Here is a 22,500-nt window from a genome sequence, read left to right on the forward strand (position 1 = left end):
CCCCAAACATGTTGATAATATTTGAATTGGGGACCCCAAAATAATCATATTTGAACTGAACTGATCGAAAATGTGTTCTCTGATTACCGAAGAGCGCTAGAGAAACAAGTTAGACTCCTGTTACCTCCCGACCTATAGCTGACACACCCCCTGTTACCTCCCGACCTATAGCTGACACACCCCCTGTTACTTCCCGACCTAGCTGACACACCCCACCCCCACATGGAAATATAAATTGCATAAGCCATCTCATATATTTCCTTTTTATCCACATATATGCACATGAACCTGAATATGGCATAATATATGCAGCATAGGCCATATATTGGCAGAATATGTTAATATATTTAAAATAAAACCATAGCACCACCATTAGATATTTCATGTCGCACACCCCCTAGAACAGTGATTCCCACGCACCACAGTTTGGGAACCACTGCTCTAGAGAATAGCCCTATATTAGTGTGTATAGAGCTATACACACTCTCTGAGTTAATTAATATAGGGCTATTCAACACTTATTTTTAACAAATAAATGTTGCTTGAACTACCTTTTAAGTAAAAAAAAACAAACACACAACAAAAACAAGAGTACTTCTTCCCACCACTGCAGGTGGGTTACTTCGGCCTGTTCCACTTCTGCACGGGGGACGGGGTGTCCAAGGAGCTGGACTGCCAGGGCAGCTTCACCGAGTTCGCCGAGATCCCGTCTTCGGCCTTCAAGGCGGCGTCCTTCCTGGTGGGGATGTCCATGATGCTGGTGGTCACCTGCATCGCCTGCTTCAGCCTCTTCTTCTTCCTGAGCACCTCCACGGTCTACAAGATCTGCGGATGGATGCAGGCGGCCTCAGGTGAGAAGAGCACCTGAGGACTTTAGGCACATGTATGCACACATTGCAATTACAATTACAATGTAGGCATTCAGCAGACAATCTTCATCCAGAGCAACTTACAGTAAGCAAGAACAAAACATAGTAATACATGAAATACATAACATTTTTTAAATAGTCTTCAAGAATCATACGTAAACTAAGAACCTAACATATTATTTATATAATGAAACTAAGGTTGTCAAGGCTAGGGCAAGTTATACAGGCTAAGATGGAGTCTGTATAGTAGAGGTGGGTTTTCAGAGTGGGAGTGAGGCTGCAGTTCTGACTGCAATGGGAAGTGCATTCCATAGTTTTGGAGCCAGAAGGGAGAAGAGTTTGGGACGTGTGGAGCGTTGTCACAGCGTTCTTAGTGAATGTACTTCCAGCTTCCCTGCGTTGGCTGAACTGAGAGTGCGGGAGGGTTTGTAGGGTCCGATCAGATGTACGAGATATGAGGGTGCCATACCTTTTGTTTGCTTTGAAGGCCAGCATCAGAGTTTTGTACGGGCCGCGACCGGGAGCACATAGACATCAATGTGGGCTTGCCGCTTGAGCCTACAGTATGTTGTCCCTTTTCCCTCCTGTAAAAAGTGCCCTCTCCAGACCATGAATGCCGTGTGCTACCCCGTGGGAGGTTAGGGTTAGGGTGAGGGTTTGAGATATCGGACCAATGGTATGTCTAACCAAAAGCATGCACCCGTGTCCCTCTGGAGTGAGTCTGGACATTTGGTGACATTTAGTGTCTCTCTTGGATTGAGTATGGACAAAAGGTAAAAAGGTCACACCAGTGTGAACTGGTGAGAGATGCAACTATACATGTATTGTTATAGTTACTGTATTGTATTGTACTGTGCTCTGTACTGTACTTTGATTATTTTGGGAAAAACATCTTTGAGAAATGACAGAGTTACTGTGTGGGGGTCCCCGGAACATCCAGACACGCAGGGGGCCGGCCCGGTTCCGGCGAGCCTTCTCGCGTCCGAAACTGTCGAGAAATGAGCAGCTTTTTGTGCTCGGACACATACAGCATAGGGACACACGTAGGGAATCACGTAGGGAGTCTAGGGACACACATAGCATGCATAATGGAGCGGAGGCACCACTCAAAAAATTGTCCCTCAGGGCTCTATAGGCTAATTTGGTATTTATTATTGTATTTGTTATTGTGGGGAAATCCTTTGCAGAAAATAGCCGATCTACAAGCTTACAGCGTGTCACATTGTGACATTGTTGCAACAACACGGAAGCTAGGGTGGTTAATCCATTTAGGACTGATTGAGGCCGATTCTAAACACGTACAGCTTCTAAATCTTCATCTCAGTTCTCTGAAAAACATATCAACAAGAACCCCAAAAATTGTTATATCGGGTTGAATACAGTGTCTAACTAGAAAATTCGCAATTTAAAAAAATTGCAGAGTGTGGTTGCCGCAGTGGCTTACATATGCCCCTCCCACTAGTATTGCCAGCCAATTACAATTTCAAGTCACACCTTAGATCATGCGTAAGTCATTCGGAGGGGATTTAACCCCCGAAATTCATGTTTTTGCGACAAACGGTTACATTTCTCGCATTTGCGGCGCCCCCTATGGATGAAAATGGAATTGCTTTTAGAACTTGGTTGATTGAACCACCCCGGACATGTGATTGAAATTTGGGATGGATTGGACATTCCGTTCGTGATTTATGGCATTTTTTGTGATATAGGCCCCTCCTACTAACTTCGGAAGACGATTACGGCCGAACGATACGCACTTTCAAAATTCTGCGGCTCAGTTTTAATTGGATTGGTCCAGAGATCACGTGTGCCGATTTCTGTGAGATTTGGACAAAATCTGTAGGAGGAAAAGATTCAAAATGGCGGAAAATCTATCATGGCGTGGCCTATATGGGGAGATGCGTCATGACCCAAGGAATCCAGGGAAAAAATAATTTTGATTTTACGACCTACGGTTCAAGAGTTATAAGCCAAAAGGTAAAGTGGGCTGTTATAGCGCCACCATGAGGCCGACCGATACAATTTTAGGGTTAAATAATTTTAGGGATAATGTTGAATTATCCCTAAAAGTTTTGTAACTATAGTGATTACAGTCTCCGAGGAACAAATACTTTTATGTGAATTTTTGCCTTTTCCCATTCATGTCAATGGGGAAATTTAATTCACTAATAAATTCATATCAATTAAACTATACAACATTTCTCTTAACAAAATACAAGCACACGATTCCCGATTTTTCCGGTCAATTTGACATATGGCTCAAGTGCGTACAGCATACAGTGTGGGAGGTATAAAGCGTCAAAATAAAGACTACTCCAGTGAAAGAATAAAGTATCACAGTTACAAGAGTCTGGTTGCCCATTCGGGCAACCACACTAATGAGAGCACAGCTGCATACGGCTGCAGCAACAGAAGCAATCAGAGAGAGAGAGAGGGGGGGGGGGGGCTGTTGTTGTCAACCAGGTTTCTGGTTTTGACCCCCGATCCAAGGACACAGACATGTTCAGTATTCACTACAATATTCCTACAACCTCTCTGTGTCTGTCTGTCTGTCTGTCTGTCTGTCTGTCTGTCTGTCTGTCTCAATTCAAAGGGGCTTTATTGGCATCAGAAAACATAAGTTTGCCATAATCAAAATTAGTTTACAGGTATGTACAATTTAATGGGAATAAAATACATATAAATAGAGCTGTGCTACACTGCAATGTAAAAGAAAACAATGTTACAGAACAGGACCATAAGAATTGTGCATTTGAAGTCAGAAACAGTTTGAAACAAGTAACAGCAATGTTAGCATTCACTTTGTAAACCTTTGGGAAAAATTCACAAATAGCAATAAATCTTTCAAAGCCTATACAGGTAGTTTCTCTGTTTGTATGTACAGTATTTCTAGTATGTACCATGGTGCGGACACCGAATGATTTGCATACATGATTTGTAGTCTCATACGATGATTTGTATAGTCACGACAGCTGCTCTGTTTTGCTCATTGTTGTACTTCACCCAGGCAGCAGATGTGTTTTCTTAGTCACTAGACCTGTGTGTGTGTGTGTACATGTGTGTGTGTGTGTGTCTGTGAGTGTGAGTGTGAGTGTGAGTGTGAGTGTGTGTGTGTGTGTGTGTGTGTGTGTGTGTGTGTGTGTGTGTGTGTGTGTGTGTGTGTGTGTGTGTGCATGTGTGTGTGTGAAGACTGCAAACTGAAAAGTGTACTTGGCAATCAATTGTGCCCACTCACTGGCAGACCCTGATTGGTTGAAAGGAGTTGGCCTCATTAGGCCCACTGGCAGAGCCTGGCCCAGGTGAAAGGAGTTGGCCTCATTAGGACCACTGGCAGAGCCTGACCAGAGCCTTTTGTGGTGGTTCTGGAGAACCGTGGGTCCGACCGACTCGATACTGGGCACTGCACTCCCTGCGGGGGTGTGGACCGCGTGTGTCGAATGTGAAGTCGGTGGGTCAAACGGTTCTCGAGTTACGTGCATTACAACCGTACATGCACACAAACACACGTGGCACATTTATAGTAAAATGTTTCCAAACTCTCCTTGGGTCATTGTAATCTATGGGAAGTATGTGTCTCTGATGGGCAAGTGGTTAGGAAGAGTAGCACAGTTCACACCTAATTCTGAATTTCTGAGTACAGTACAGTGGGTGCACTATCTGTCTATCCGTCCATCCGTAGAATAATATTATAATTAGAATGCTGCTAATGCTAGCGTTTACATAATCAGCCTAGGCGTGTGTGTGTGTGTGTGTGTGTGTGTGTGTGTGTGTGTGTGCGCGCGCTGCAGGGTGCTGTTCAAAGGGGGTGGGGGCTCACAAGGTCAGGAGCGGCCAGCTATCAGAAGGTTCTCGGTTTGATCACCGGCTCGCTTGAGCAAGACATTGAACCGCTGTACAGTATTTGATTGTAGACTGTAGGCATATAGAACACAGTCATGCAGTAGGGATATGGTCATTACAGTACAGTACAGTACAGTACAGTACAGTACAGTACAGTACAGTACAGTACAGTACAGTACAGTACAGTACAGTACAGTACATGGTTCAGGATCATCACATCTGGGTCTGTTATGTAAGCATTCTGCACCACCATGAACTAGTAACCAATGTACTTCTACTTGAGTGCTGTATTTCAGTTAATCTTTAGCATACACTTTACTTGAGTATTGTTTTTGGTCTGTCTGTCTGTCTGTCTGTCTGTCTGTCTGTCTGTCTGTCTGTCTGTCTGTCTGTCTGTCTGTCTGTCTGTCTCTGTCTGTCTGTCTGTCCGTCCCTCCGCCCGTCCATCCAGACTGCTAATCCATGTGATTATGTCAGTATAAGTATATTTAGTGTATCTATGACCTTGACCTTGACCCTGACCCCTAGAGTTCACACAGTAACTAATACTTTAGATGGTTTGTTGGGCCACACCACACGTCTGATGTTTGTTTTGATTTGTTTTGATTGCATGAAATAAAATCCTGTTTGGAGCAGATGTCTGGTTTTCAGTTATGACGATGATTTCTAGAGCTACAGTACAGTCATTCTCATGTTTCACAGTGACCCAGTTTTTTTTCCCTTTTTTCTTTTTTACAATATCAGGATTCAAGGATCAGCAGCTAAGAATGACGGTATGGCATGTTTTCCACAGATCGTCTTACACATTTGAGAATTTTTAGTTTGTTTTAAAATATAATGATTATGCACATATATTGATGAAGATGTTAATTATCCCAGCGCGATTACACGTTTATTCAGAATTTACTATTGATGTGATAATAAAGGGTAAACTAGCCGGGTCTCCATATTTGAGCACGGCTGACAAGGAAATGTCAGTCACAGACTCCAGGTGCTCTGACAAGTGCTGGCACTTCTTGTATACAATGAAGAGAATCTGGATATTTGGACGAACTGAAAGGTGCCTGAACAAATTGGCATCGCTAAGCATTTCTGTTGTGTCTGATATCAGAACCCAAGCTCCGGTCAAGCCCATGGCCTTTGACGAGGAGTATGAATAGATTCATACTAGAATAGCCTTTATTCTGCCACTAGACAGGGGGGAATTCAGTACAAAAGTCAGACAGAGAGATACGCTAAAAGACAATAGACATAGGTACGATTATGGAAGCGGACAGTGATAATGTGATCGTTTTTGATCATTTTTGGGCACCATTCCAGAATAAAACGCTGGACCAGATCTGGGTGGAGCTCCAAGCCGGGCTCCAAGAGGTCTACAACCTTAAAATGTCACGCCGCATGGAACTCTGTGGACTGGTGCAGACGTACTGTTGCGCACGTGGCGTGCAGGACACGCGCGTCACGTACGAAGGTCTAGAGCTCTACAAGAGACTCGACGCGTTCCTCCAGAACCACGTGACCCTCCTGGTTCAGAATGGAAAGGTCCTGGAGGACGAGCGGCGTCTGCTGACGTTCTACACGGAGACGTGGGAGAACTATTGTAGATCCAGTAGAGTTCTCGACGGCATCTGTGCCTACCTCAACCGCCACTGGGCCCGACGGCAGATTCACGAGGAAGACAACAAAGGCATCTATGAGATCTACCGGCTGGCGATGGTCAAGTGGAGGACGTGTCTCTTCAGAGCCCTCAACAAACGGGTCACGAATGCGGCGCTGAAGCTGATCGACAGAGAGAGAAACGGAGAAAGCGTCGACACCGCGCTCGTCAGTGGCGTGGTTCAGTCTTACATCAAGCTGGGTCTGAGTGAAAAAGACACCTTCACCAAGTATTTTGAGTGTCAGCTCCTGAGCAACACAAATCACTTCTACACGCAAGAGAGCGAACAGTTCCTACAACAGAGTACAGAGAACTATTTCACAGAGTACATGAAGAAGGCCGAGGCTCGTCTGTTGGAGGAACAGCATCGTGTCCAGGCGTACCTCCATGACTCCATCCTGCATGAACTGACCAGGACATGTGAACAGGTACTCATAGAGAAACACCTGACGATCTTCCACGAAGAGTTCCTGAACCTTCTCGCTAAGTTCCAGAAATGTCCCGATTCCGACAAGGATAAAGACAATGATGACGACCTGATCCTGGACGACCTAGGAAGGATGTACAAGCTGGTGTCTCGCGTCCCACATGGTCTGGAGGAGCTGAAGAAGCTTCTGGAGACTCACATCCACAGCCAAGGCCTGGTCGCCATCGAGACGTGCGCAGAAGCTGCTCTCGGTGACCCTCAGCTGTATGTCCAGGCCATGCTGGACGTTCACAAGAAGTACAACGCCCTGGTAACGTCCGCTTTCAACAGCGACGCCGGCTTCGTGGCTGCCTTCGACAAGGCTTTTTGTCGTTTCCTTAACGGCAACTCGGTCACCGAGATGGCACGGTCCTCCAGCAAGTCTCCCGAACTACTGGCCAAATATTGTCACTCGCTGCTCACAAAGAGCTCCAGGATCTCGGAGGGGGAAGGACTGAGGGACACACGCAAGCAACTGGATAATGTGACAGAGCTTTTTAAGTACATTGAGGACAAGGACGTGTTTGAGGATTTCTATTATTGGATTCTAGCCAAACGTCTGGTCAACCAGAACAGCGCCAGTGACGATGTTGAGCTTAGCGTGATCAAGAAACTAAACTGCAGGTTCAATCACAAACTAGAGACAATGTTCAAAGACATTGCGCTCAGCAAAGTCCTCACGGAACAGTTCAAGAGACACACTTGTGACTCGGAGTCTCTGGAGCTGGACTTCAGCATCCAGGTGTTGACCTCTGCCTCCTGGCCCTTCAAGCAGCGTTCAAACTCGGACGACGGCTTCCCTTCGCTGCCCTCGGAGTTGGAGCGGAGCTTCCAGTGGTTCGCCGCCTTCTACGCCAGCAGACACGCCAATCGCAAACTCACGTGGCTGCACCGGATGTCTTCGGGAGAGCTGGTGACCAACTGCTTCGAGAGCAGATACACCCTGAGGGCGTCCACGTCCCAGATGACCGTTCTGCTGCAGTACAACGCCGAGTTGGCGTGCAGCGTCCGGCAGCTCTCCGACAACACGCTCATCCGAAAAGACGTTCTCGCGCAGGTGTTGCGGACCTTGTTGAAAGCCAAGCTGCTGGTCCTGGACGACGGCGGCGGCAAGGCGAACGCGAAGGAGGAGGAGGAGGTGGACTTCAAACCGGACACGCTCCTCAGACTGAACCGGGGATACAAGAACAAGCACCTTCGGGTGAACCTCGGCGCCCTGCTGAAGCTGGAGCAGCACCAGGAGCAGCAGGAGGCGGTGCAGCAGAACACCGAGGAGGAGCGCCGGCAGCACGTCCAGGCGGCCATCGTGAGGATCATGAAGACGCAGAGGAGGATGACGCATCAGCAGCTCGTGGCCGAGGTGCTGCGGCAGCTGTCCTCCCGCTTCACGCCTCAGGTCCACGTCGTCGGGAAGTGCATCGACCTCCTGATGGAGAGAGAATACCTGGAGAGAGTGGAGGGAGAGAAGGACACCTACCACTACCTGGCCTAAAACGCCTGCATACCACCACCACGTGGCCCCAAACATTTATTTTTAATGCCAATACTATTATATTTCTACTCGAGTAACATTGTTTCATACTAGTGAATAGTGATGAACCGAATATTTGGCAGAAAATGACTAAAAATGCCTATTCGGCTTCGGCCCGAATAGGCAGAAAATATATCACCGAATATAGTGTATGTATGTAATTAATGCATTCAAAAGAGCTGAATAAATGTTTTATGGACCCATAATGGTGATTATTATTTAAGTTAAGTTTTGCCATAATCATTTATTTTGCCATAAATATAGCTTTAAGGTACGGCCATGACAGCAATGGTAGGAAAATATATATATAATATTAATCATATTCGGATATTCGGTATTCGTTTTTTGGCCAACTGTTTTCAGTATTCGGTTTCGGACAAGAATTTCCCTTTCGGTGCATCCCTATTTTATACTGTATACAGGTATTTTGCAAGTAATTTGCTAGTATTTTAGCTTTTGGCATTGATCTGGTTGCTATGGCAATGCCCGCCACTTCCAGCTATGGGATAGTAAAGATAGTAAAGGATTTCCAAAGTGTGGATCTAATGTCTGACTTTGTACCGCGTTCCTCCCGACATGTAAACATTTCTGACGACAGGTGAGCAGTGTGTGCCTGCATTGCACTGATGATAGCAGAGTGTGTGTGTGGGGTGGATGGAGAGAGAATACTGTCCTGGACAGAAGTGAACGCGGACGGCGGCACAGATTACCGTCATAAATGCTAATGCTAGCTGGCATAGAAAGTATTAACTATATGGAATCGTGCATTTCCCGTCGGCGTGTGTTGGTCAGGCACCATCAGTGTGTGGGTCGGGCACCATATATGGTGCCCAGGTCTCGTGACATCATGTGTGACGTCATCAGGGATGGAGATGTGGAGACCCAGATGACATAGTAAATGCGACCTGCTGTCGCTGTTAAGCCCCTATATGGAGATCCCTTGTAGCTCTTCTCACAACATTGACGACACAGGTCGGTTCTTTATAAACGGGCATTTATTGAGCATTCTTCTCATCCCAGCTGTTCCGTGCCGTGAGAACCATGTTCACACAAAAATAATAAACGCATAATCAGCGAAGTGCATCACAATACATAATATTGATCAAACAATATGAAAATACAAAACATGTAGGAATGCGCAATGCGCAGGTGAACGTGTCCGTCAAAACACTACAATACAACACAACAAAGAATAACTGTCGAATATAATAATCAAAACACTACAATACAACACAACAAAGAATAACTGTCGAATATAATAATCAAAACACTACAATACAACACAACAAAGAATAACTGTTGAATATAATACCTCGTTGGCCGCTTGTTGTGTAAAGAGGTTCTTGATTCTTGCGTTGCTTAGAGTCCTTTGAATGTCTCTTTGACCATTTCTCCTTGACTTAATGTTCTTATAGCTTTAGCAGTGCAAACGCACTACACTGCTGCAAGTGCACTGCTTCCTTGTGCAGACCAGAGTCTGAATGAGTGAGACTTAGCACCTGAGTGCAATGCCATGCAATCATGCATCAATCAGTCAATCAATCATGGTCCAGTGTCGCTACTGACAGACAGGGAACTTGGTTCTGCCTCAGAAAGTTATCATATCATGTTTACATTTTTAACCTAATATGAAATCAATTATGAACCATATATTTATTATTGCATCATGAAATTATTATGAATTATTCTTTATAAACTTATGACCATGAATTGTTGTATTTTAGCTATGTTATTATTTTAAAGTAAGCATTTTAATAACGGCACTTACATCCCTGATGTCATCAATATTGGCCAGCAATACATCTGACCTCCAACCCTTAGATCTCCATATATGGATATATGTGTTCTGACATTCCATATGTTGATCCTTCCCCTGCATCTCTTCGATGTCTCCCTTTTGACTGATACCTGTCCATTCAAATTTGAAACTCTAGACGGGCCTGCCCCAAAGTTATTAGTGCAGCCGCACCCAGCAGCCGGTGAAAACTAGAGTTCTCAAAAGGCCCGAAAATTAAGGCCCGGCCCTACCTGGGCCCTCATCAAACCCTGTACACTAAAGAGAATGTTCCCCGCTACCACCCTTAGATCTCCATAGACAGAATGGAGCTGACCTGTTCTGACATTCCATGTTGATCTGACCTCATCACACCCTGTACACTCAAGACACGCTCCTTATATGGCCAGTAGAGAATTCATTCCATGTTAGCCTCGGTACCCAGGCTTTAATTTCCGTCGGCTGACGGACAGATCGGTGAGGAGATCCAATCAGGGCGTGCGCAAATCTCAGCCGCGAGCCGCCCCTCTAGACCAGACACCTAACACGTTTAGCTAAGGCTAATTCCATGTTGATCTGACCCCCCCCCCCCCCCCCGCCATGCCAAAGCGCCAGCGCTCGCCCAGCAGTCTGCCGTCAACGAGGTGGATGCGAAGGGCGAGGTCGAGAGGTCGAGGGCGAGAAGCGAGGGTGCCCTTTATGGCCCTTTAGGGGCGAGGTCGCTTCCTGCCCTCAGGCGTCTTAATGGTTATATTGGGATATTGCTTTTACTTAAATCTGAGTACTTCTTCCTGCCCTCAGGCGTCTTAATGGTTATATTGGGCTATTGCTTTTACTTAAATCTGAGTACTTCTTCCAACACTACCAGCAACTGGAGCAGAAATAGATTTTGGAGAAGAGACGGCTCGTCAGAGAGACAGAGAGAGAGAGAGAGAGAGAGAGAGAGAGAGAGAGAGAGCTCCAACGGCTCCGAGTTGCATGTGTTTATTGAACTGGTGCGTGAGGACTTTGCTGAGCGCAATGTCTTTGAACATTGTCACTAGTTTGTGATTAAAGGGCCTTGCAAACGTGAAGCGAGGAACGCAGGCGTTGTTGCCTGGATCAACGACAGGTGTCCTCCAGAAAAAAAAAGCTATGAACAGAATCCAGGTCTGGTGTCCCTCAGTGAAACGGGAGAGAGATTAGATATGGTTACACTTTACAGTTTGCTACCAAAACCGAGATTAAGACTACTAACAAAATGTACTTGCTAAAAATGGCATTTTCACTGCTCTCTGCGTTGTTCTCTTGTTGTTACCTCTTGTTGTTACCTTATGATGAATTTAACATGGTGGACCCTATTGTAAACAAGCGTAATGCTTTATGGTGTCGTCCACAGTTAACCGTTTTGTATTGAGTTGTGCTTGAAATGCTACTAATAATGAGTACTGTAATTATCCAATCTGTTAATGAATACTTCAATCGATCAATCAAATCCACGCTACAAAACATGGAGACCTGGGAATCTGTTATAATTCTAGTTTGGATATCTCTCTCTCTCTCTCTCTCTCTCTCTCTCTATGGTGCATTTATATAGCGCCTTAAATCCAAGGCGCTTTACATAGATTGTGCATTACATTCACCCACTCACACACACATTCATACTGATGGAGGCGGAAACCATGCAAGGCACCAACCAGCACATCAGGAGAAATTAGGGGTTCAGTGTCTTGCTCAAGGACACTTCAACACCAACTCTCTCTCTCTCTCTCTCTCTCTCTCTCTCTCTCTCTCCATTCCAAGTGCTTGTCAGGGTGGGGGCTCCCCACTTCAAATAGGATTTGAAGTGGGGGGTCGCGGCATGGAAGGGTTGAGGACCACTGAGTTAAAGGGGCATGGAACCCCAGGCTGATTTTGTAGTTTGTTTTCCAGTTCAGGTTAAAAACTACATCCTGAAATGAAACCTTCAAACTATATCCTTTCATTGTCAATGGCATTTAATGTTTGTGTTGACAATAAAAAGCCCATTTGCTCGGACAAATGACACATTCACCTTTCATTGTCAATGGCAAATGTGACGTAAAGCTGTATATAGGAGGGGCTATATAAAAGGAGCAGTATAGTAAAACACAGCGTACATTCTATGACATCAATCTCGGGTGAGCTACAGTAAGTGGAGCCAGGCCTGCACCTTGTACTGTACTGTACAGTATGTGCACAGGGATCTGGGACGGTCCCATAGCTCCATGGTCAGGTCAGATCCTCTCTACAATCAGCCCGCTAGAGTTTCATTTATGGGTTTATTTAATAGTGGAATCTCATTTTAACCACATATCACTGTTTCCCCAAACAATGGCCCATTTTGAGTCACGAAACAATTCTTTCTGGCTTCAGTGGGTTGTGATGAGTATATACATGTTTCATTATTTAAAACATATATAAAAATAAAAATAAAGAATGATCAAAAGTCAAATATCCTTTTCAATATGGACGCTATGGGGAAACCACTGATCTCGAAAGAAGCCGGTCTCCTCAAGATATGCAGCCTATACCATGTGCATTCTTGTAAAGACAGTCCAAACGAAAGGGAGTACTGTTGGTACTGGTGTGTGTGTGTGTGTGTGTGTGTGTGTGTGTGTGTGTGTGTGTGTGTGTGTGAGAAAGAGAGAGGATGCAGTGTACCACTCTGTATTCTGATGTGTTTCAGTGCTACTGAAGACCGCAGTGTTACTCTAGCAGTGTGTGCGTGCATGCATGCGTGTGTGCGTGCGTGCATGTGTGTGTGGTAGACTATTATTATAATTTTGAGGTCCAAACATATGGAGTGTTTCTCAGTGTTGTTGAGCTCACTCCTATACAGTATGTGTGTCTGTCCGTATGACCACGGAATGAGCTCAGCTGATTGGCTGAGCATGGGATATGACCGCGGTCAAGATCATGGATTTCACAATGCCACTCAAGACTTCACGGTCCTTCATTGTCATCCCCAGTTCCTACTTACTGATGCATGGTGTGTCCCTATAGCGATGACATCAGGGAACGACAGTTTTCTACCTCTGGTCTGCTTTGAGGCAGGACTCCAGAGAGGAAGGGAAGATATAACCTCATTGTCAGCTCTGTAGCAGTGGCCGGCAAACTGTGTTCTTCTGGATCGGACTAGTGAAGAAACACGGGGAAGGTTGCCGTATATTAGATTAGTCGATGGGTGGCTCTTCCAACACAGATTTTGCGCTCTCATTAGAAGGCGGATGTAAGTGCCCAGCCATTTTGTGTGTGTGTGAACAGCCCCTGCTAACGTGCACACGCACGCGCACGCACGCACGCACACACGCACACACGCACACACACACACACACACACACACACACACACACACACACACACACACACACACACACACACACACACATACACACACACACACACACACACACACACACACACACACACACACACTCCAACAGGAGTGGGAGGAGGAAAAAGTTGTCAGCTAAAGTTTGGGGCCATATAACGAAGCAAGGAGTGTGTTGTATTATTAATGTGCAATGCACTCTGGGTAATGGTGTAGTCAGCTCATTTTGCACTGCAGAGCGGCCTGCTATTCGTGCGTATGCACGCACGCACGAACGCACGCACGCACACTTCACACAGACAGATTCTATCCTCGGGGTGTAAAAGAGAGCGCTGTGGCTGAAATGATAATCCCACTTATTTTTAGTTTAATTTCATGGTGTAACTAAGTACTAAGTACATTTACTCAAGTACACACACACACACACACACACACACACACACACACACAAGTAGTGTTTGTGTGTGTAGCACTCTAGGCCCTCCTATATACAGCTTTTGTCCCCACACGTCTCAATAATTGCCATTGACAATGAAAGGACAAATTAGGTCAAATGTCCGCCAAATATGACGTGAATTTGTGGCATTAAGAACAGGCATTCTGATTGGCCAGTATGAGATGATGCATGCCAGTATGAGATGATAAGACGCCCCTCATTTCACACGGGTGTGATTTTTGTATTATTGAGGGGTGCTAGGCTCTCCTATATTCAGCTACAGTATATTTTTGTATATATACAGCTTTTGTCCTCACAGGTCTCATATTTGCCATTGAGAATGAAAGGAGAAATTAGGTCATATGTCCCTCAAATATGACGTAAATTTTACATTTTTAACATTAAATGCCATTGACAATGAACTTAAGGGAAAATGTACGTAGACGAGGAAATCGGCGAACCAATCACATAAATTCAGTTAGGTGAAAAGATGAGATTTTTTTAGGGGAATCTTACATCTTACATCATCATGGTGAAAGGATAAGTGTCTTGCCCCGAAATCTAATTAATTAAACATTGATATATAATATGTTGTCATTATTATTACATTATACAGCTTTTCGTCCTGTCAAGTCACATCTCACATTTGCCATTGACAATGAAAGGAGAAATATATGTGCCTGTAATATGATTTGTGGCAAAACAAATATTAATTTATGAAGAAGATATATTCATTTCTTATTGGATGATGTACGACGACAAGAGCGCTCCTCACTTCATATCGGTATCGGTGAATATGCCAGTCTAACCACAGATACGACACCGGGTTAAGGGGTCGACACTATGGCAGGTAAATAAAATGTTGGGACATGTGGAGATTGCTTTAGAGTTGCCCAAACTGCAAGTGCACATTGAGGAGTCTGCTATAAACACAACACGATATATAGCTATAGATAGCTATAAACACAACACGAGATCACAACACTGGTATCGGTATTCAGTATCGGTATCGGCTAACACGAAAATTGTGGTATCGGATCGGATTGGAAACCAAAAAAAAGTGTATTGGGACATCCCTAATTTAACCCTTTAGATTTAGATAAATCCTGACAGTTTTCTGAAAAACCTGTTTCTATATCAGTGATCTCAAACATTTTCATGTATTTGGCCACCGAGCCCCATCTGAAAATACGTTGTTCCAGGGACTCACCAGAACCAAAGATTTGAGTCAAACGTTCGCTCTGAAAGAATACATAATTACAATACAATACAACATTTTCCCGATAAAAAAAATTAATAGCAGACCTACAAGCTCGTAGCGCGGCACTCGGTGCAGTGCTATGAGCTATATGATCTGCTATTTTTCAATAGCTAAAGCGTAACATAATGCTTAAAACACCAAAAGGGGTTCCCGTTCAGAATGGGTTTTAAACATAATATGTCTTCTGTTTCCCAGGGGTATGTCTGGTGTTGGGCTGCATGATCTACCCGGACGGCTGGGACAGTGACACGGTGCGCCGGATGTGCGGGGAGACGACGGACAAGTACAGCCTGGGAGCGTGCTCCGTGCGCTGGGCCTACATCCTGGCCATCATGGGCATCCTGGACGCCCTCATCCTCTCCTTCCTCGCCTTCGTCCTGGGGAACCGGCAGGACGGGCTGATGACGGAGGAGCTGCTGGCCGAGAGCAAAGGTCAATATAACCTCTAAATGTGTCTGTCTTGTCTGTCTGTCTAAGAGTGTTATCATGTAGATACATTATTTACATTTATTTTCCAAGAGAGTGTACATTACATATTGGCATACGGCGTGAGGAGAGAGATAATATACAGATGGCAGTGAGCTAAGTAGGATCAGAGTAATTATCATTTACAGATTCAACATTCAAGAATGTTATATTTATTGTTATATATTGTTGTTAGGTTGAAACCAGGTTATACGTTTTTCTTGCTAATACTTTTCTGGTTCAATATAGGTCTCTGCCCGACATAAATTATACTATAGTATATCATCGCTGACTCGCTGTTGGGCAGAAACATTGTGTCCAAATTTCAACTTTTTATGTTTTTGAGTGTCCAGAAAAAGTTGTGTAAATCATCATACCCGGAAGTTATGCGGGAATGCCTACTGAGTGGCAAAAAACTACTTTCTGGCCCGTAGATCCAAACAGAAAAGTCCTATTTGATTGCATTAAATGACTTTAAACAACGTAAAATTTTGCCACTCGATCTGCCATTTACTTTATGCATGCACTACCCTCTATTTAAACAGCTCCTGACAATTTCATTTACCATTTTCTTGAAAAGCAACGTTTGTTTTTGCACATGCATAAGGTTTCCCACCAGGCAGCCACCATATTATTCTATATCGTCTCAGGACTGGACAGTGGAGACTATCACAACAGAGCACTCAGACAGCCGCAGGGAGCAGCTGATGTTTTTTTTCATGAATCCTCTGTACAATGTGTGGAGAGGAGATTATATAGTGTCCACAGTGCGTCGGTCCTAATGGAAACGGACAACCGTGGTCAATCAACCTGCCCTGTGTGTGCGTGTGTGTGTGTGTGTGTGTGTGTGTGTGTGTGTGTGTGTGTGTGTGTGTGTGTGTGTGTGTGTGTGTGTGAGACAGTGTTGTTTTTGGCAGCACATTTCTATTTTAGTTTTAGTCATAGTCTCTTCAATAGTTTTCATTTAGTCTAAGTCACATTTTGGTCACCTGGAAAGCTTTAGTGTTAGTGTAGTTTTAGTCGACTAAATATCATAAGATTTTAGTCGACTACATCTACAGTTGATTTAGTCGACTAAAATGTATATTTGGCAGGCCTTGATGCCGTCCTAATGGCTGATTTTACACAAAATAGCAGATCTACAAGCTCACAACGTGTCCCAGTCCGACGCGTTGTGAGCTTGTAGATCGGCTATTTTCAGCATGCAACCATGAATGTAAAATGACTCATACTGGATCTCTTGTCCACTAGTCCCTTCCCAACATTTTAGTCTAGTTTTTATTTGTTGACAATTTTGTCAGTGAAAAAAGGTAGTCGACGAACATTTTTCGTCATAGAGAGAGAGAGAGAGAGAGAAAGAGAGAGAGAGAGAGAGAGAGAGAGAGAGAGAGAGAGAGAGAGAGAGAGAGAGGGGAGTTGAAGAGCCAGACTCGATAAGCAAGCAGTATAGCCATCATTATATTTTTTTAAGAGAAGAAACATCAATATTCAACTGTCAATATAGTTGTGTATTATCGAATTATCATTCAACATTGATTGATTGATTGAAAATTGTATTAACATATTGCAGAATGGGTACAGTCCAAGGAAGGCACAGGTCAATACAAGGATAAAACCATTAAAAGATTAAAAGCACCAAGACTTGTTTACATTAGGGTCCTCCAAACATTGCATTCATTAAACAAACAATGTCCTACCTCTAGTGTATGTTATGTGTACTACTGTACTACTACAGTCAATCACAGTACTACAGTCAATCAAGCATTTATAAACAGAATGACCTTGAAAATCATTCATGAACTCTTAAGTTGACACCTTTTCTGTCTTCTACCTCCTAACAGAGGCTGGAAATGCCTAAAGCCTGTCCCCTAGTGGTGAGTATCACACAATACACAGATACTCAAATATAAACACAAATGAACAGTGTGAATAGGCTACACACAGGCAATATATATATATATATTTTTTTTTTTTTTTTTCAGTTCAGGTTAAAAACTACAGCAGATTAAACACATGGCATGACTATAGTACAATTTACAATTCAGGCATTTAGCAGACACTCTTAGGCCTGAAGTTAAAAAAAAAAGGTGTTCTAAATCCTGACAGTTTTCTGAAATACCTATATGTTTCTATATCAGTGGTGCTCAATATTTCATGTTAATGAGAGAACCCCTCAGAAGCAAATATTTGAGTTAAAAACGTTCGCTCTGAAAGAATATATATTCAAAGATTTGCGCCACATGTTCACGATTTTTCAGATTTTCCAGACCTACCTACCTCATAGAGCGGCACTCTGTGCCGCGCTATGAGCTTGTATGTTAAGCATAACATAATTCTTAAAACACCAAAAGGGGTTCCCGCCCAGAATGGGTCAATCCACAATCAGTGACCTGCTGTATAGTTTTTAACCCGAACTGGAAAATTCAGCCTTTTTATAGTAATATAATGTATGAACACATTATTCATATACACATATATTCAGTGATTTCACTTAATTCAAATATCACTTATTTTTTTGTTTTGTTGTGATAATCCTCCCTACTATAGAGTGTGCTGGCCATATAAGGAGTTCCTCCCTGTCCCCAGTTAACCCCTGGGGTTCAAAAAACCTTAGGTTTCGTTTTTGACTCTCTATCCTGATTGGACGAAAGGCTGGGTCCCACAGCCAAAAACGAAACCTAAGGTTTTTTGAGTGAAATCACTGAATATACCTTTAAGATTAATACGTGAATAGACTGATGCAGAACTTCCTGCTGCATTTTGTACATCTCGTTATGGACATTTGGCATGCATAACGTTAGCACTATAAGATGTGATTGGCATGAAAATTGCATTTACATCCCCACGGACCAATTAAATTATTGACGGTGTGAGATCGAGAGCGTGTCCACAGAAAGTGACCCCCCCCCCCCCCCCTCCATTTGTAAGCATCTTTCTGCCTAGCATTTTCTTTCTTTCTCAGAATAGCCATTTATTTTGACCCCTTCTTCTCCCCAATTGAATTGTTATTATGCCCCACACATTTCTATGATGTCACTTCTGTTGTATCCTACCTGATCACCTGGCACTGAGGAGCCCAGGGCCGGCTTAAACCATTCTGGACGGGAATCCATTTTGGTGTTATGTATTGCATTATGTTATACTTTATAGATATTGAAAAATAGCAGATCTACAGTACAAGCTCATAGCGTGGCACTGAGCGCCGCACTGCGAGCTTGTAGATGAGGTGGAAATCTTTGAATATATTCTTTCAGAGCAAACGTCTTTGCTTCTGGGGGGGTACCTACCTGAACAACATATTTTCAGATGGGGGTCAGCGGCCAAATTACATATATTTTGGGGAGTCCTTGACATGAAAATGTTTGAGAACGACTGACATAGAAACATCCTGAGCATAAATGCTCAGTGTGTTTAGTTAGAAGCACTCTGGACATGACATCCGGACAAAAATGGTGGACACGACCCCTAAATAGGTAGAACATAAACAGCGTGGCTCTGTCACCCATGTATATCCATTATGTCTTCTGTCTTAGGACTATGAATTTCCATGTTTCTGTTGTCTTAGGACTATGAATTTCCATGTTTCTGTTGTTTTAGGATTATGAATTCCCATATGTCCGTTGTCTTATAGGACTATGAATTTCCACCACCTTCCTGCTCATCACCTGAACGGACGGAGGACGTTTGGAGGTTGGAGGAGAGATGGAAGCCCCCTGTCAGACTGTCACTGAAGCCCCCTACTCTGCACACACTGTCCCCCTATATGTCACTATGGTTCTCAAAGTTAAATTAGTTAATATAGAGTCACAATCATTTTAACTTGAACCCCCTACGTGTACATCAAGTTCACAATGTGTCGCATGCGACATTGTTGTGATCTGCTATTATTATTACATTTATAAAAATACATAATAATGTAATTTATATAAATTGATATTAATTTAGGGGTCCTTCATGGGAAAGCGCTTGAGAACCACCCCCTTACGTCACTCATACAGCTCACTTCAAACACTTCAGCCCTAATCCAAAAATGAAAACAACAAAAAAAGAAAAACGAAAGGGATTGGGCCTAAACTTGCACCTTGGGGCACTCCACATAATAGTAGGGGAGGGAAACATGGCCGCTTCCCAAAATGAGAGACACTAAGCAGGATTTGTACGACCGTGTCCCGCGCCAAAAAAAACAACAACTGATCTACAAGCCGGTAACGCGTCACATTGCCGCACATTGATAGCTTTGAAGATCAGCTAATTACTGTAAGAGGGGAGGGTGGGGGGGCAGAGACTGTTATTGTCCCCCCAGGGGTCTGTTAATGCCACACACACACACACACACACACACACACACACACACACACACACACACACACACACACACACACACACACACACACACACACACACACACACACACACACACACACACACACAGCATCAACACTCTTCGTAATTACAAGTATTCTGCTTTGTTAGTCAGTTTATTATTTATGTGGTAACTCCCCTAATATACCTACTGTACACCTAGTGGTGGAAAAAAGTACTGCACTGTTTCTTTTTTAACTTTAAAGTAGAAATACTCAAGTAGAATGCCTGTATTCAAAATTGTACTTGAGTAAAAAAGAGCAAACGTATTTGTGTCAAAATATACTTTTAAGTACCAAAGTAAAAGTACTTTGAAAATAATTCGAAAATCGCTGATCTACAAGGGTCACAAGTTCACAACATCACGTTATGTTGCGTTATTAAGCATGTAGATCGTCTATTTCCGAATAGCCAAAGTGACTATGTAACTCAAACTTTAGTAGAAGAATGAATTAGCGGAAAAATGGAAATACTCAAGTAAAGTAAAAGTACCGAAAGCCTTTACCTATATGTACGGTATTCGAGTATATGTACTTATAATTACTGAGTGTCTATCCTGCTGTACCTGATGTCCCCGATGCCTGGGGCTTTGTGTCACCATTTATTTGTGGATTATAAGAAAAAAATTAAAAAATGAAAAGAAAAAAAAACATTTTAATTTAATATTGTTAATTTTCATATAATATTGTTAATTTTCATATAATATTGTTAATTTTCATAATATATGATGCATTTTCATATTTCATAAACGGGATCATCTAAAACATATATCACGGAAAACATCATATACGCCTATATATATATATATATATATATATATAATGTAATCATCAAGTTTCAAACAAAAACAGATTTAACATATTTTGTATATATTTATTTATGTGAAATGAATCTTGAGAAAAAATATATATTATGGAAAAATGTTTTCCAGGATATTCTATATTTTTCTGATGATCCTGATATATTGTTCATTTTCATAATAATATTGGGTTGTTGTAAATCTGTGGTGTTACATTATGTAGACGATGATAATTAACATTCGTGTTATGTTTTAAGAGGATAAATTAACATTATCGTTATGTTAAAGATGCTAATTATCATTCTCGTTATGTAAGTGCTGATAATTATCATTCGTTATGTAAATCAGCGGCTCTCAACCTGTGTTCCGGGGGCAGCGGGGGTATTGCAAGATGCCCCCCCCCCCCCCCCCCAAATGATTTGGCATATAACATTAACATTAAAACTGATACCAATCAATAACAACTTGAAGGGATAGCATACTATAGGTTGTTTCCATCGATCCAAGGTGGAACGAGATCGATCAATGATCCTTTATAGCCCTAGCCTGGCTAATAAGCCAGACTAATTGCCAACGGCTGATTCGGTCTGGCTTATTAGCCAGGCTACCATAGAATAAACACCGCTCTGAAAATGCACACCGTCCACCCATCTGACCTCTTAACAAGCGTTATGCGGTCCGATAGGTGGGGATGCGAACGCTTTTTTTTCCCCGAGTGGGCCTTGAACCGGAACAGGATGAGAACCACTGATGTAAAAGATGCCAATTATTAACATTCTCGTTGTGGTTGACAATGCTAATTATATGAGCCACAGCTGTGACCCCCTTTCCCACCGGTATTGGTTCCCAATGGGAACCGGTTCAGTTCTTTTTGGTTCTAATTTGTAATACAATAAATCATTGTCTTCGTGTAAGTACTCAATTGGGGACGTTTCATGGTGATAACAATCTAATATAGGTATGGTCTTGCCCACTCAATTCATAATTAACATTCCAATTTTGGGGCTCATGGACTAAGAACCACAAAGAACTGAACCGGTTCCCATTGGGAAACAACCGGTGGAAAAGGGGCCTATTATGTGTTCCTTCTCCTTCTCCCTTTCCAGACTCTTATGTTACGCATTGTTCATTGTTTTTTGTTCCGTTTTTCTAAAGAACCGCAAATATTAATTATATTATGAAACCAAAAGAAAAGTACAAGTCCTTGTATTCCATGAGTGGACACAGATCTATACAGTAATGTGTATTAATCATATTAGCTGAACTTTTTTGCACAGGGCTTCAACTTTCAGAAGATAATTCATATTTTGTAGCTTGTCGTATAACAATCTTCACTGTGACAAAAAAAAGGAAGAATCATGAATCATTCATGCTTATTAAGGGATGGGCATTTATTGGAGATGTTTTGGTAAACGTTTAATATAATGACTGTGGGACATCATATCAATGAATGAAGTTGCAGGCCTGTGTGGGCAGTTAAAATAGGGCCTGAAACATGTATTGTAAGATACATTATGGTCTATATCTCACTCTGTAAGGTTTTCTTCTAGATTATTATAGATTCAATGATTCACTCCATTAATTAAGTCTGTTAATGTATTATTTGTTTTTCATATTAACTGTATTTCGGTTGAAAGGTTAACCGTTTAACTGTCCCGTCCATAATGCTTACAGCGATGTGGACCAAATAAATGACCGATCTACAAGCT

At 42.9% G+C, this 22,500-nt stretch overlaps 2 protein-coding genes across 2 annotated transcripts in view; both read left to right on the top strand.

Moving 5' to 3' along the window:
* LOC310857217 (LHFPL tetraspan subfamily member 3 protein-like) overlaps positions 1-15,614 on the top strand; it is a gene marked incomplete at both ends in the record, with an annotated part of 15,869 nt that extends 255 nt beyond the window's left edge. Inside the window, 2 exons of the mRNA XM_083762827.1 lie at positions 614-851; positions 15,361-15,614. Of these exons, the coding sequence (XP_083618953.1) occupies positions 614-851; positions 15,361-15,614 (492 nt within the window). The remainder of the gene's footprint in view (positions 1-613; positions 852-15,360) is intronic.
* LOC310857993 (cullin-1-like) lies at positions 5,973-8,324 on the top strand (the record flags this gene model as incomplete). Its single annotated transcript, XM_083764037.1, has 1 exon — positions 5,973-8,324. The coding sequence occupies one exon, from the start codon at positions 5,973-5,975 to the stop codon at positions 8,322-8,324; it is 2,352 nt and encodes a 783-aa protein (XP_083620163.1).
* Positions 15,615-22,500: the final 6,886 nt, after the last annotated feature.

Source organism: Protomyctophum parallelum, assembly GCF_964188405.1.
Source record: "Protomyctophum parallelum genome assembly, chromosome: 4".
Taxonomy (NCBI): Eukaryota; Metazoa; Chordata; class Actinopteri; order Myctophiformes; family Myctophidae; genus Protomyctophum; species Protomyctophum parallelum.